The following is a 13,190-nucleotide window of genomic DNA, read 5'->3' on the forward strand; positions in this document are numbered from 1 at the left end:
TTAATTCTTCTCATTTTTATTGTGCAATTAAGTGCTAACAATGCAAAACATGTTGAAAGTAGAAGTAGAGTAACAAAATACTCCGATATAATCCAAACAAATAACCAGACACAGAAACATATTTCTTAAACTCTTCATGTGTTTTGTGAGCAAACATTTTATTTATAAAGTCACTCACGCTGTCAGATAAATGTAATATAGTAGAAGTAGAAAGTGTTATAAAAAGAGTACTAGTACCTCGAATACTTCTAAATGTGTAAATGTACTTTGTTACATTCCAACACTGCAAATGAAAGAAAACTAAAAGAGCAAGTGTGACAGAAAGATTCTACTCTGTGTGTGTGGGTGGGGGGGGGGGGGGGTGAGTGAGGTGTAACAGCTCGTAACTCACGCACATGGTCGACCAATCAGCAGAGGCTGCGGGGGGTTAGAAAGCCGGTGGGTTACACTTGGACATTAACACTCAGGACGAACAGAGAGGCAGACAGACGGGACTCTTTAGGTCTTCTTCTTCTTCTGCAGCGGTCTCACCTGAACCTGAGACACCGTCTCATCGTCTCTGACTGAGGTAAACGTGTTCTGTTGGTGCGAAGTTTCTCCTGACTTTAAAACCTTCAGTCTGACGTGTGTTTGATCAGAAGGGGTTCAGGTCACAGAGGAGCAGGAAGTGTAGGCAGCGGTGCATCATGGGAGGAGGTTGAGATGGGATCAATGATGTGTCCTGGACGATAAAAGTCTACATTTAGATTTTAATAGTTATTATTCACTGTTACTATTCCTTCATGTCTCCAAATGCTCTTGTACACTTCTTTTATTATATTTACTTCATACGCATTTTAGTTTGACAAATGTTATTAGATATTTATTTAGCTTTTTCTATTTATCTTCATTGCTTTGCTTGTGCTGCTGCAACAAGCGGGAAACATGTATGTTTAAGATTTGTATCTTTATTTAAATTTTTGGATTGTTTTATTCTTTCTTTCTTATCTTTATCGCTACTTATGTTATCGATATCTTGTCTGAGTCTATCGTTATTGTCTTTTTATCTTTAGTTACTTTACTACGAGAATGTCCACAACTCAGGTGACTGTTTTATTTGACCTGTCCTGTTTTAAACAGCTCTGTAAACTAAGTAGTTTTAGGTCCAAGCACACGTTGCCACCACATGAAAACATGTTTTCACAGTTTCACATCGTGACACTAACACAAAAAAAGAACTAGTAAAAGAGACGTCCACCTCCAGGCTCGCATGTGAGGACTTCAGGGCCGTCTCTGTGCGTGGGACGCCTGTGTGTGTTTTGATCTCCTCCAGTATTCGCTGTCAACATGACGAGAGTTTGAGGAAGAGAGACTCCGACAGCTGGCCCGGCGCAGTGGAAGGCATGCGGCTGCCTCCCTCTGCGTGCTATTTATACTCTCCTCTGCCAGGATCACTGCTGGTGTCTGTTCATTCACGCCCGGCCACCGCAAATGCCACCGCATTCAAACCAGTGCCAGTTACAAATCTGCTGGTTCTGCTATTCCATTAGCGTAGCGGGGCCTCTAATATTATCAATTGACACTTGAAACCATGCTGACAACCGGGGCTGAAGTATCGCCATAGTGACAAAACACATCAATCAAACACAATATATCGCCTCAGTCAGAGGTGGGTGTTTTTTTAAACATTATTGGAAGGATTGTAGTCATATTTTGTACATATATTCTTGGTCTCCAGAGGATGAACCCTGATGACTTTGATGATATTCTGACTTTTCATCACCAGCAGGTCAAAGTTTATACAGACATGTTTCATGTATAGACCGTTTAGAAGAGTCACCCATTGATTTTTGGACTGATTTGTGTTTTGAAGCCTCGAGTTGGGCACTTTATTCCGGCACCATCTTGGTTTTTGTCTGTTGCCATCTTGTTTTTTTGCAACCAGAAGAGACACGAGAGGGTGGAGCTAAATAAAACTCTGAATAAGACATTTTTAAGCGACGAAAATATTACTATTAACTTTTATGAAGTGAAATCACACTGTGAAAGGGTTAAAGTTCTAAGACAAAAACACAACAACTCCGACTGGTCAACGTCATGGTAGAGACCTGTCAATCACCGTGAAGCCCCGCCCTAAAGCATCCCCTGCTTTATGGTCTGTTTGACTCTAAATGGACCATAATGTACTAAATGAACATCATGCTGTATTGAAGAAGACTTGAAACTAGAGATTGAGACCATAAACTCATATTTACAATGTTTACTGAGGTAATAAATCAAGAGAGAAGTAGAGTCATTTTCTCATAGACTTCTATACAACCAGAGGAGTCGCCCCCTGGTGGACACTAGAGAGAATGCAGGTTTCAGACATGAAGCTTTGACTTCCCTCCGCAGAATCCGAGGTTGCCGCCTGGTTCCACGATGTTGAGTCTTCATGAATTAAAGTCATGACTTTTGTCCCGTAACATCTTTCTGTGTTTTGGCTCAGATTTCCACGTTCAAAAGTTCAAAACGTCCCCACATTTAAGGTGATTTTTACACAGCAGTTTGTCTGTACTGATGTGTTTATTGTCCGTCCTCTCTTCCAGTTCTCACAGCGTAGATGCACAGCGACAGAGAGATGGCCATACCGCGGATGTTCAACTCCAACACCCCGTTCGTCATCGTGACCGGAGGATCCGAACTCTCCTTTCTCGGCAAAGAGGACAACAGCCATGGGTGCGAGGAGGAGAAGGACTCGCTGGTCCAGGCCATCGGCCCTCATCTGAGTCGGGTGATGCAGCGCGGCACGGCCAATCACGTGGTCGCCGAGGGGCGCAACGCGACCGAGGAGAACCCCTGCGTCTCCATCGTCGCACAGGCAGAGAGTACGTGGATCAATGAATGTTGAATGGGAAAGACCTCAATGAGGCTGGTAATTCTAGTTTCTATAAAGTTACAGCTGAACATGTCTCTGTTCCAGGAGAAGACTTTCAGGAGTTCAGCCCCACCAACACACAGTGCCCTTACTCAAGATCTCAGCTGCTCAAAAAGCACAGGTACCTCACAATATATACAATCCACATCATCATCAGTATGTCTCACAAGAAATACTACACCTGTGAGAACACAAACATGTTGAAGGCCTCGTGAGTAGGATTTGAATAAGAGCTTCAGTTAGTAACATAGACTGTGTACAAGAAGTGGACATTGTGACATCACTCATTGGTTTGTGGACTGATGTTTCGAAGCCTTGAGTTTTGCGAGGTGTCCTGGCTTTTTTGCAACCAGTGAACAGGAAGTGACCATATTTGGACTGAGGAGGAGTGACATAGAGACGCTGTATATGTCTCTAGTAGAGACCTGTCAATCAAAATGTAGCCCCGCCCTAAAGCATCCCCTGCTTTATGGTCTGTTTGACTCTAAATGGACCATAATGTACTAAATGAACATCATGCTGTATTGAAGAAGACTTGAAACTAGAGATTGAGACCATAAACTCATGTTTACAATGTTTACTGAGGTAATAAATCAAGAGAGAAGTAGAGTCATTTTCTCATAGACTTCTATACAACCAGAGGAGTCGCCCCCTGGTGGACACTAGAGAGAATGCAGCTTTAAGACACTTCCGCATTAACTTCACTTTTCCGCTAGGTTAGTACCCTGAACCTGTCGTATATCGTCTAAATTGCAGGTCTCTCAGCGTGGAAACTGCCCTCCTGAGTGACACGGAGGACGAGAACTCTGATGTGGCGGCCAACCTCCCACTCCATCACCTCCAGAGGAAACAACGAAGGAAAACCAGAAGACAGAGCCAGGGGGACGGGGAGCAACCTCCAATCATCCAGGGTCTGTGGGTGCAGGAGATTGATTGGCTGAAGTCGGCGAGCAAAGAGACGACAACATCCTCGGCCGAGATCATACCGCCTCCTCCTCAGTTTACTGACTGCAGCCATGGAGACTCCTGCGTACACAAAGGCGGTGCAGATGTGTGTGTGAGAGGAGTAGAGGATATGTCACCATCAGAGGACTGTTACAGATCAGTGGATACAGACGACAAAGGAGGCTCAGACTCCGATTGCAGCCTGGATCGGGACTCTGAGTCTGTTTACACTCACGAAAGCGAGTCAGACTCGTCCTGCGCCACAGAGGACGGCACACAAGCGCCTGGTAGTTTGGGAGTTGAAGACAGAATGTCAAATTTAGCCTTTGACCTGATGCAGGTGTCTGGTTTTACCTCTTCCTCTCATGCAGAGTGGGATTCAGACTCTACAGGGTGTGTTCGAAACCTGCTGGGAGTTTCAGAATCCAACTCCACCCCCAGCACTGTGAATGCATCCCAGTGTGCCTTTGGTGTGGATGACATGAGTGATATTGACACGGTTTTGGGCGGCCTGAGAGGCAGAGTGACGCGGCTGCCAAAGCTCTTTGTTTCACCTTTCTTTAGAGATTTGAACAAACAGACTCTGAACGACTGGGAGAGCAGCACACCTGTCAATGAAGGACTCATATTTCATCATGTGAGACCTTTACATCCACTTTATTAGCACTGTCTGATATTACTATGCCTACATATGCCTTAACCCCAACATAATCTACCAACACCCAACACTGTAAAAGTTTCAACCATGCACTTTAACGAGGCCGCAATCAGAGACGTCACAACAGTGGTGGAAAAAGTTTTATTTTGAAAGGGGTTCAGCAATGACACTTTGATAAAGGTCTTTGGTAACTCACAAGAGACACATTAAAGGTTGAAGAAGCAGAGACCGAGATGTGTTCACGAGCTAGTCTCTAACTGAGTCTGTTTGCTGCTGAGCAAGACAATAAAAAGTTAATATTTAGGGCCGTAGAAACCAAAAGAAAGCTCTTAAATATGCTAAAAGGCTTCATAGTTGTGAGTGAAACTGAGTCTATGGATTTGTCTCCATGAACAACCTCTTTCACATTACAAACAGTGATTCGATTCATATGTTTGTATCTATTTTTGATTAAAGCGGCTTTAAAGTACCTCAACATTGTACTTAAGAACTGCACTGTTTCACTGCTTGTGGGCCAAATGCTTCCTGATTGTGTGTTGTTTTGCCCTTCTGTCGTTTACACTTTTCATTGTGTGCTTTTTTTTTTTTTGTATCCTTCAGCAACTTCAGCCCAGCAGCTGTCAGTACAGGGAGGGAGAGGAGTACTGCGTCCTTCATCACATACAGAACGGCTCGTACGGCGACGTCTTCTGTGTCCGGGACAAAAGGACTGGATTCAAATGTGCTGCCAAGAGGGTAAGCCAAGAAAGAGTGAGTCATTTTAAACAAAACAAAAAGATCCAGATGTGCACCACCCTAAAGTCTCCTGCTCCTCAACGCCAAAATGGTGATTGAATTAAAAAGTGACCGAAGCACATTGTTGTCCGCTGATCTCAGATACCAGTGAGTCACTTCAGCAGCGAGGAGGTGAGCACGTGGAGCGCTCTCAACTCTCCCCGTGTTGTGGAGCTCTTTGGGGCCGTGAGGGAGGGCCTCAACATTGTGCTCTTCATGAACCTGAAGCCAGGTAAACTTTCTTCAGTCCTGACAATAAATAACACAAATACTGCATGTTGTGGACAGTATAATCGCCCACAGTGTTAAAATGTAAAGATGTGTCCAACACTTCTTCAGCATGTTTGGCCCAGCTTCTAAAAGAGATGAACTCCCTCCCTGAGGATTTGGCCCTGCACTACCTCCACCAGTCACTGGGGGCACTAGAGCACCTGCACCACAGAAAGGTCCTTCACCTGGACGTCAAAGGTGTGTTCTTGATAGTTTGGATATACATTTTTACTTGTTTTGAGCAACAGATCCCATTTACACAGGGCATTTTCTGAGGAACTTGTATTTGAGTATTTTTATTTTATGTTACTTAATACTTTAAGTTAATCGAGGGGTCTTTAATCCAGGTTCTCACAAAAGACACTAGTTTAAATGTGTCTAAAGGGGGTCCACTCATTCCATTTGATCTGTGAATAGATGTTTTGCAGTTTGAATGATGAAAACTATAAGGCATTAGTAATCTTTCAAAAGACATTTTAGTGACAATTGCAAGTTAAAAATAATTGTCTTTTATTTTTACAGACCCCAAAATGTTGCTATTCCTGGTTTCTGTGTACATGCAGTCTTCTGAAGGAACTTCTTTATTGTTGCTATACGTACGTTTGGATTCAGCTTGCTTAGTGTGTTGTGAGGCCTCACAGTCGTAGATTTGATGTTATCAGCAGTGGTAGAAGGAGGGAGCTCAGTAGAGCTGCTGGTTCCGCTGTCAGATCTCGTCCCCAGTGTCGATACCTAATCCTGAACTGACACCTCACCCCCTAAACCCTCAGTAATCCCCCGCTGAGAGGATTAAAGAGGAAGGGGCTCACTCAGCCAACAAACATCAAATTAACCCGTCTCATCAAATCAGATCTCCATGAAGGAAGACGAAGCTCCTTTACCTCCAGACGCTCTGACCCCCCCGTGAACCCGTCGCTCTGACAGCCTCCTGATTTCTCACTCAACTCTTTCATGATGAAAACGAGCTGTCCCACTAAATCCTATGTGTTGATTTCATTCCAGTTGACAACGTACTGCTGTCTGCAGACTGCAGAGACACGTTCCTCTGTGACTTTGGTCTCTCAGAGACTTTAGATGACAACGGATGGAGCACCAACGCATTCAGGGGTGAGTGAAGTCTGACAAGTCGGCAATACACTGTGGCAAACTTTACATTAGATATTGATATGTTTTGATCACATTGCTAGACTTTAAATGTAGGATTTAGTGGCATCTAGCGAACCCTCTGCTCAGTCCTCCCTCTCTAAGCGTGTTGGAGAACTACGGTGGCCTTCAGCTGACCTAAAAACATCAAAAGTCTCTCTCTAGAGTCAGTGTTTGGTTTGTCCCTTCTGGGCTACTGTAGAAACATGGCGGTGCAACGCTCCTACAGCCTCAGAAATGTGTAAGCCATGTCAACATGTATACAAACAATAGGAGCATTATCACCAAGACAAGGTAATTAAGAGTTAAAAAACCAGAGAGATTAAGATGAATTGTCGATGTAGGAGCCGCCTTCCCCGGCACAGAGACCCACATGGCCCCCGAGGTGGCTCGAGGGGATCGACTGTGTGCCAAGGCGGACGTGTGGAGCAGCTGCTGTATGCTCCTGCACATGCTCAACGGATGCCACCCATGGATACGCTACTACTCCCATCCTCTGTGTCTCCAGGTGAGTCTTCTTCACCTTTCAGTGGAAAGTGGGGTGTTTCCACCCCTCAAACTGCACTGAGGGTTTCTCACGTTTTTTATGTCCATCTGTGTTTGTCAGATTGTCAACGAGCCTCCTCCTCTGTGGGAGGTGCCGTCCAACTGCAACAACTTCACGGCCAAAGTGTTCAGGGCCGGACTCCAGAAAGACCCTGAGAGACGAGCATCGGCAAAGGAGCTCCGGAGGAAAACCACCAAGGCCCTCAGAGCAGGTCGATGTGTTACATGTTCAAGAATCATCTTATAATGTCATTTATTTATTCCTTTTTTTACCTTTATCCTTGACCAATGAAAATCGTGCTCGTAGTTTTTCCGTAATCCTAATGAAAAAAAAAACATAAACCTCTTAGTGGAGGAACCAATATCAAGCAATATCAAGCAATACTGGAACAATATTATAAAATGCTTCAAATAGGAAACAAAAAATTGCAAATTACTTAACAACCACAACAGAAAACCACAGCAGAATAATAACAACAATATTCATGGTTATATGGAATATCAAGGTGTCTGGTCATGCAAACCTGTAAAAGTTAGCAGTACAAATTTTAAATCTATATTCTAAAACAAACCACAGACATGTAAAGAGGTTAATATAGATGTAGTGTGATCCCAACTCTTTTCTGATTTGCACTAATTAAGACGCGCCAAAATAAACACATGAACAGGAGTTTACAGGTAGGTGGAGCCTTTGCAATATTCCTTAATTGATAGAAACAAGACAACAAGCTGAGTACAGAAATACACTGAGGACCCACAGTTAGAGTGTCTCTCTTATCCGGATTTCATTGAAGAAAATTGTTTGCCATTCAGATTTGACATCAGCCACACATTTAAGTGAAGCATACCAAGGTCTGTGGGTTGGTATGGAAGGTACAGCTGGATGTTCTCAACAGACCAATTAAAGGAGACACCATGGCAGCAAATAACATGGTATAGGGAAATTAAAATGGGACCCAGGATTGAGCCCTGAGGCACTCCAAAACCCTTTTTTTGAGACGTGATAATCTCAGAATTGTTTGTTTTTTAGGTATGAAAATAGTGCGACAACCAAAACAATTCTCATTCTCAACTACCTTACTGCTGTTGTGACATTATCTAAATCACTGAGGTCTATAAATTTGCTCCACAGTTGGAGGTCTGAGTCCCTGGTCCGTCAAAAGTGCCTGTGAGAAGCTGCAGAGTGACCAGAGCCTGAGTGAGGACACCCCCTGCTCTTTGTCACCTGGGATCAACCCAACTAAACCATCAGCCACGATGTACTGGGTGAGTCCCTGGAGGACTACAGCAGTGGACGAGGACTGGAGAGATGGCGACTCAGACCAAGACTCTGAGGTGGAGACAGACTCCTCAACCAGGGAATGGGAGTCCCGGCCAAAATCGCTGCAGGATGATTACTCTGCCAACGGAAAAGACTGGGACACCGATTCTGATTCAGAGGTGGATATTTACATGGCGGAGGAGGAACAAGTTCAGGAAAAGTGGCTGAAAGGTGACAGGGACTACGAGGGGGATTGGGAGGAGGAAGTAGATGAAGAGGAAGAGGACGAAGAAGAGTGGGACTCCTCCGTGTCCACAGAGTATCTCCGAGCTCTCCGAGGCATTTTCCCTCTGCTGCAAAAAGGCCAACAGACAAACGACAATTCATGGGGATCAGAGCCGGAGCTGGAATACCTCCAAGACGGTGAGTCAGTCAAACTCTTCCAGAATCTCCTCACGTCATCTGATGCAACCACATTTTATTAGGATACTGAGTTTCACAGTGATTACAGAGCTTGTTCCTGTGTTGCATGAGGAACAGAGACTCAGTCTTAAAGGGGAAGTTGTTGTTCGTGGCTGAAGACTACAAGTTTTAAAATGAAAAAAAGAAAATCTGGAGTAGAGTGTGGAGTTAGAAACAAGTGGCAGACATCTGTCACCTGTAGCTCATCTCTGCTGCTAGCCGCTGCTAACAAAACCATAAAATTCCTCTCTATGTTCTGAAGGTTAACACAGAGGGGTTTGTTCACTCATAGTCAGATTTATAAAACATTTTAGAGCTTTTTCTGATCTATGGAGTGATACAAAGAGATATCTAAAATTCCCTCTGTAAAAACCTTTGACTCTAATATGTCAATGAAACAAACAAGCCGATACGTCTATAGCACATTCATTGTAGTATGGATTGATTTGAAAGTACACCTGGTTTGTAGTAAATGCACTGAAACCTGTCAAAACACCGGCGTTGTCCTTTAATAGGATGGACAGCATGTTGCTTGGTACTAAACAGCTGATGTGTTGTCTCTCACTAGAGGTAGCTATCGGCACCACAATCCAGACCCCGTCCCCTGAACCCCGAGATGACCCTCCGTCCTGCTTCAGCTGCTCGGACACGTCACAGTTGGATGCCTCAGAGAAGGTGTGTGTGTGTTTATCGATGCCGGTGTGGAAACAACAAAACCCTAAAAAAAACTAAACGTTCTCTCTGTTTGAAGGAGTCCGATCACTCGTCTGATGATCTGAGCTCTGGAGTCTTCTCCTCCTGCAACAGTCAGGCAGACGGACACTTGGAGTGGTTGGCCTCGGCCAATCAGCCGTCCTCGTACTGCTTCGAGGGTGAGACATCAGGACCGTACCACTCAGTTACACGCCGGTCGACCTCTGGGTTGTTGTCTTTTTATTGTTATTCACTGCTCTGACGTTCCAGGTGTTGACATCTGGATTGAGAACGTCCAGGGAGAGTGCCTGAGGATCCGGGAACGTCGGCAGGTCAAAGTGGGACATGTTGCGATAGGAATCAGCGATCAGGTAAGAGACATTGATTGTTTGAATGATAGTCTCCAGGTATCCAGCTGGGTTTGTCAACTGAACTGGTATTTGGTTCTAGTGTTAAAATGATTTGTTTCCTGCAGAATTCTGATGTGATTTCAGCTGATTGAGCAGCTCCACCCAGACACCTTTTTGCTTTAGCTTCTCCTCGTTTTCCTGGAACGCACCAGACAAACATCCAGCTGCAGCAAACATCCCCGTCCACACATTGAGCATCCAAGTGTGAAATTGAACGTGTGAATCCGTCCCTTTGGTGATGACGGTTAGAAACAGCATCAATAATACAAAGTATTTCTACAAAACTAGGAAGAAGCCAAAGTGATCTAAAACTGGCAACGTTTGGATTTAAATCTGCAACCGTCTGATCAAACAATAAATAAACAAAATTATGAATCTGACCCTTTTCAATACTAAGACACACATTTCAGTCAGCGGTGAGAGTTGATTCCCAAAATCTCGTCTGTCATCGGCAGATCCCGGGGAAAGCCTTCACGCTGGAGACGCTGGACAGGAAGACGGTGTCCTTTGAGCAAGAGATCAGAGAGCCGTGTCTGTGGCTGCGCTGCGTTCCCGCTCCGGACAGATGTCAGCGCTGGAGGTGGAGAGTCACCGACGGAAAGCTGGAACTTCGAGAATGAGACGGACAATTTTTTTTAAATTATTTTTGCACTAATTTTGTCATTAATTGATCTGAAGACACATGGACTTAAAAATGTGTAGATGTGCTGCTGATATGACTAGTAGTATAAATATAAATATATTAAATAATATAAATAGCAGCAACAAAACCGTTCTCTGAGCAGATAATATGGCCGACATCTTCACACTAAAAACTCAAAATTGTCCGTCAACTGTGACTGTTTGAGCACCAAGCGTCATGATGTGAACACAGAGTCCAGCTCCTCTGGTCCACCAGAGTCCTGCAGCTTCATCCTGGACCTCGATGGATCCAGGTCTCTGTGAAGATGTGGGCTCAACAGACACCGACCTCCCGCTGCTTTCAGACAGCCAGATGCATGCTGGGTAGTGGAGTAGCCTCAGGTCCTAGCTGTGTTAGCTTAGCTTCCATCTCGACTCTCCTCCCTCTCCTCCCTGGGACAGTTTGTGTGTATATGTGTGTATGTATGTGTATATATATATATATATATATATATATATATATATATATATATATATATATACATATATGTATATATATATATATATATATATATATATATATATATATATATATACATATATGTATATATATGTATATATATATATACATTATTATTTATATAAATCATTTTGAGATGTGGTTTTAAAGCTGATTTTCTATTTGTAAACGTGATTTTCTTTCTATATTTGCATCTTATCCTGTCTGTTACTTCTTTGTTTCCTCTGTAATCTGGAGAAGTGTGTCATGTTTCTTGGTGCCCTTTTTAAATGCCGTTTAGAACAATGAATAATAAAACAACGAATAACTGTAATGATACACGAGCCCTCGAGACTTTAATACATGAACGTTACTGACATTTTATATCTTAATAAAACAAATGAGCTCCGAGGCTTGTTTTTCAGTCGCTGACTTCCTTCATTCCTTCATCGTGTCCTGAAACATTCAGACCTACAGAAACGTTTACAACGCTAATAAAGAAACCAGCACAAAGAAAGTTCATGTGACTGCATCACATGACTCAGACTCCTGCTTTTAAGACATTTCATCTAAAGTCACAATACGGAGGCACAACTGGTGGTTTTTGGGGCATTTTGCATGAATTATTACAGCGGCTCAGCCACCAGAGAGGACTGAGGTCATGTCTGGAATATGTTTTTTCTATTTTAGGACACTGAAGGGTGTTTATATTCAACTTTGTTATACTCAATATATTTAAATTATACTATCTTTGGCCTGAATATGTAAATAAATCTGTATTTACCCGCCAGGGTTTTAGTCCTGTGTGGGGAAAGCTTTGCAACAACATTTACACCAACATGGGAAATAATATTTGCAGAAAATACTGTTAATAAAATGCTTCAAATGTGAAAAATGTCTTTTTTAAATTAAGACTTGATTTTTGGTGTCTGGTCAAAATGTTTTTTGGTGGATTTGGACACATACACATAGTATTTCTAAAGATCTGTTTTGTTTTTCTCACTTTTAAATGCTGTCTGAGGAATGTGGAGGTCAAGCAGCTCCTACAGTTAATATTTAAACAGGGCCCACCTTCTTTCACCAAGCCCGGCTGCACAGTTTTACTCTTACTTCTCTTTATGGCCTCAACGTCACCATTTCTCCAATTCTCAAACGTGATTATTTATGTGAGGGTTAGAATCCTTCTGACCTGAAACTAAAAAACACAAAGAATCCTGATCTCATGGTCCACAGCGACTCGAGGCCACCTTAGTCTAAAGGCGTCTTTGTTGACTTTCAGCAGGTGTCCAGTAGCTCAGCTATTGCAGTATGTCAACACAGAGCATAATGGATGACTGAACAAGAAGAAAGGACTTATTTTAGTTGTGCATTAAAAGTTTGAAGTCAAGTTAATTTTTACTATACAGCCCAATATCACAAGGTTTTACCTGAACAGGAAGGAGATTAAAAACTGTAATCTAGAAGAAACTAAAGCTCTCAGACAAATGTAGTAAAAAGTACAATATTTCCCTCTGAGAGGTAAGTATACCACTGATGGGGTTGAGATCATGCCGGTCAAGTTCTTCCACATCAAACTGGGAAAAATAAACTGGGCAGACCATTTTCTTAACAGCGCTGTATGTCAGTGTGCATGAACACATGTTGAAACAGGATAAGAGATGAGCTGTTGCCACACAGTTGGAGGCACATATAGTCTATTGTGTTATTAATCTATGGGGCCCAGCCTCACCCGTCCACATACCTTTGGCCTGGATTGTTTCTAACCTAAATACAATACACCAATACACCACAGGGCCCTATGGTGTATTTGGTGATGTAACATGTTCTCAAGTTGCAGTTATGATCACATACAAGAAAACGGACTCAAAGTATCATTGACAGCTCTTAAATCGTGGATGTTGTGTCTGAAACTTGAGTATATTCGAGTGTCGGTTCACTTCCTCGACATTTTGTGCAATGAGCACGCCATTGATCACCCGACGCTGTGATTGGACAGCGGGACAACAGAGGGC

General features: G+C 43.2%; 2 protein-coding genes across 2 annotated transcripts; both read left to right on the forward strand.

Annotated features, from left to right (window-relative positions):
• The first annotated feature begins 2,581 nt into the window (after window positions 1-2,581).
• On the forward strand, window positions 2,582-6,658 carry LOC142951319 (uncharacterized). Its single transcript, XM_076092816.1, has 7 exons — window positions 2,582-2,846; window positions 2,942-3,017; window positions 3,653-4,478; window positions 5,100-5,234; window positions 5,376-5,505; window positions 5,613-5,741; window positions 6,546-6,658. Exons 1-7 carry the CDS (start codon window positions 2,582-2,584, stop codon window positions 6,656-6,658), a joined length of 1,674 nt encoding a protein of 557 aa, XP_075948931.1.
• LOC142951404 (mitogen-activated protein kinase kinase kinase 14-like) lies at window positions 6,443-11,119 on the forward strand. The gene is made up of 8 exons (XM_076092914.1): window positions 6,443-6,650; window positions 7,031-7,194; window positions 7,294-7,444; window positions 8,365-8,916; window positions 9,524-9,630; window positions 9,707-9,827; window positions 9,919-10,019; window positions 10,514-11,119. The coding sequence occupies exons 2-8, from the start codon at window positions 7,060-7,062 to the stop codon at window positions 10,676-10,678; spliced, it is 1,332 nt and encodes a 443-aa protein (XP_075949029.1). The 5' UTR covers window positions 6,443-6,650; window positions 7,031-7,059; the 3' UTR covers window positions 10,679-11,119.
• Window positions 11,120-13,190: the final 2,071 nt, after the last annotated feature.

The sequence above is a fragment of the Anarhichas minor genome, unplaced genomic scaffold, assembly GCF_050575085.1.
Source record: "Anarhichas minor isolate MPS153535 unplaced genomic scaffold, ASM5057508v1 ptg000017l, whole genome shotgun sequence".
NCBI classification, from domain to species: domain Eukaryota; kingdom Metazoa; phylum Chordata; class Actinopteri; order Perciformes; family Anarhichadidae; genus Anarhichas; species Anarhichas minor.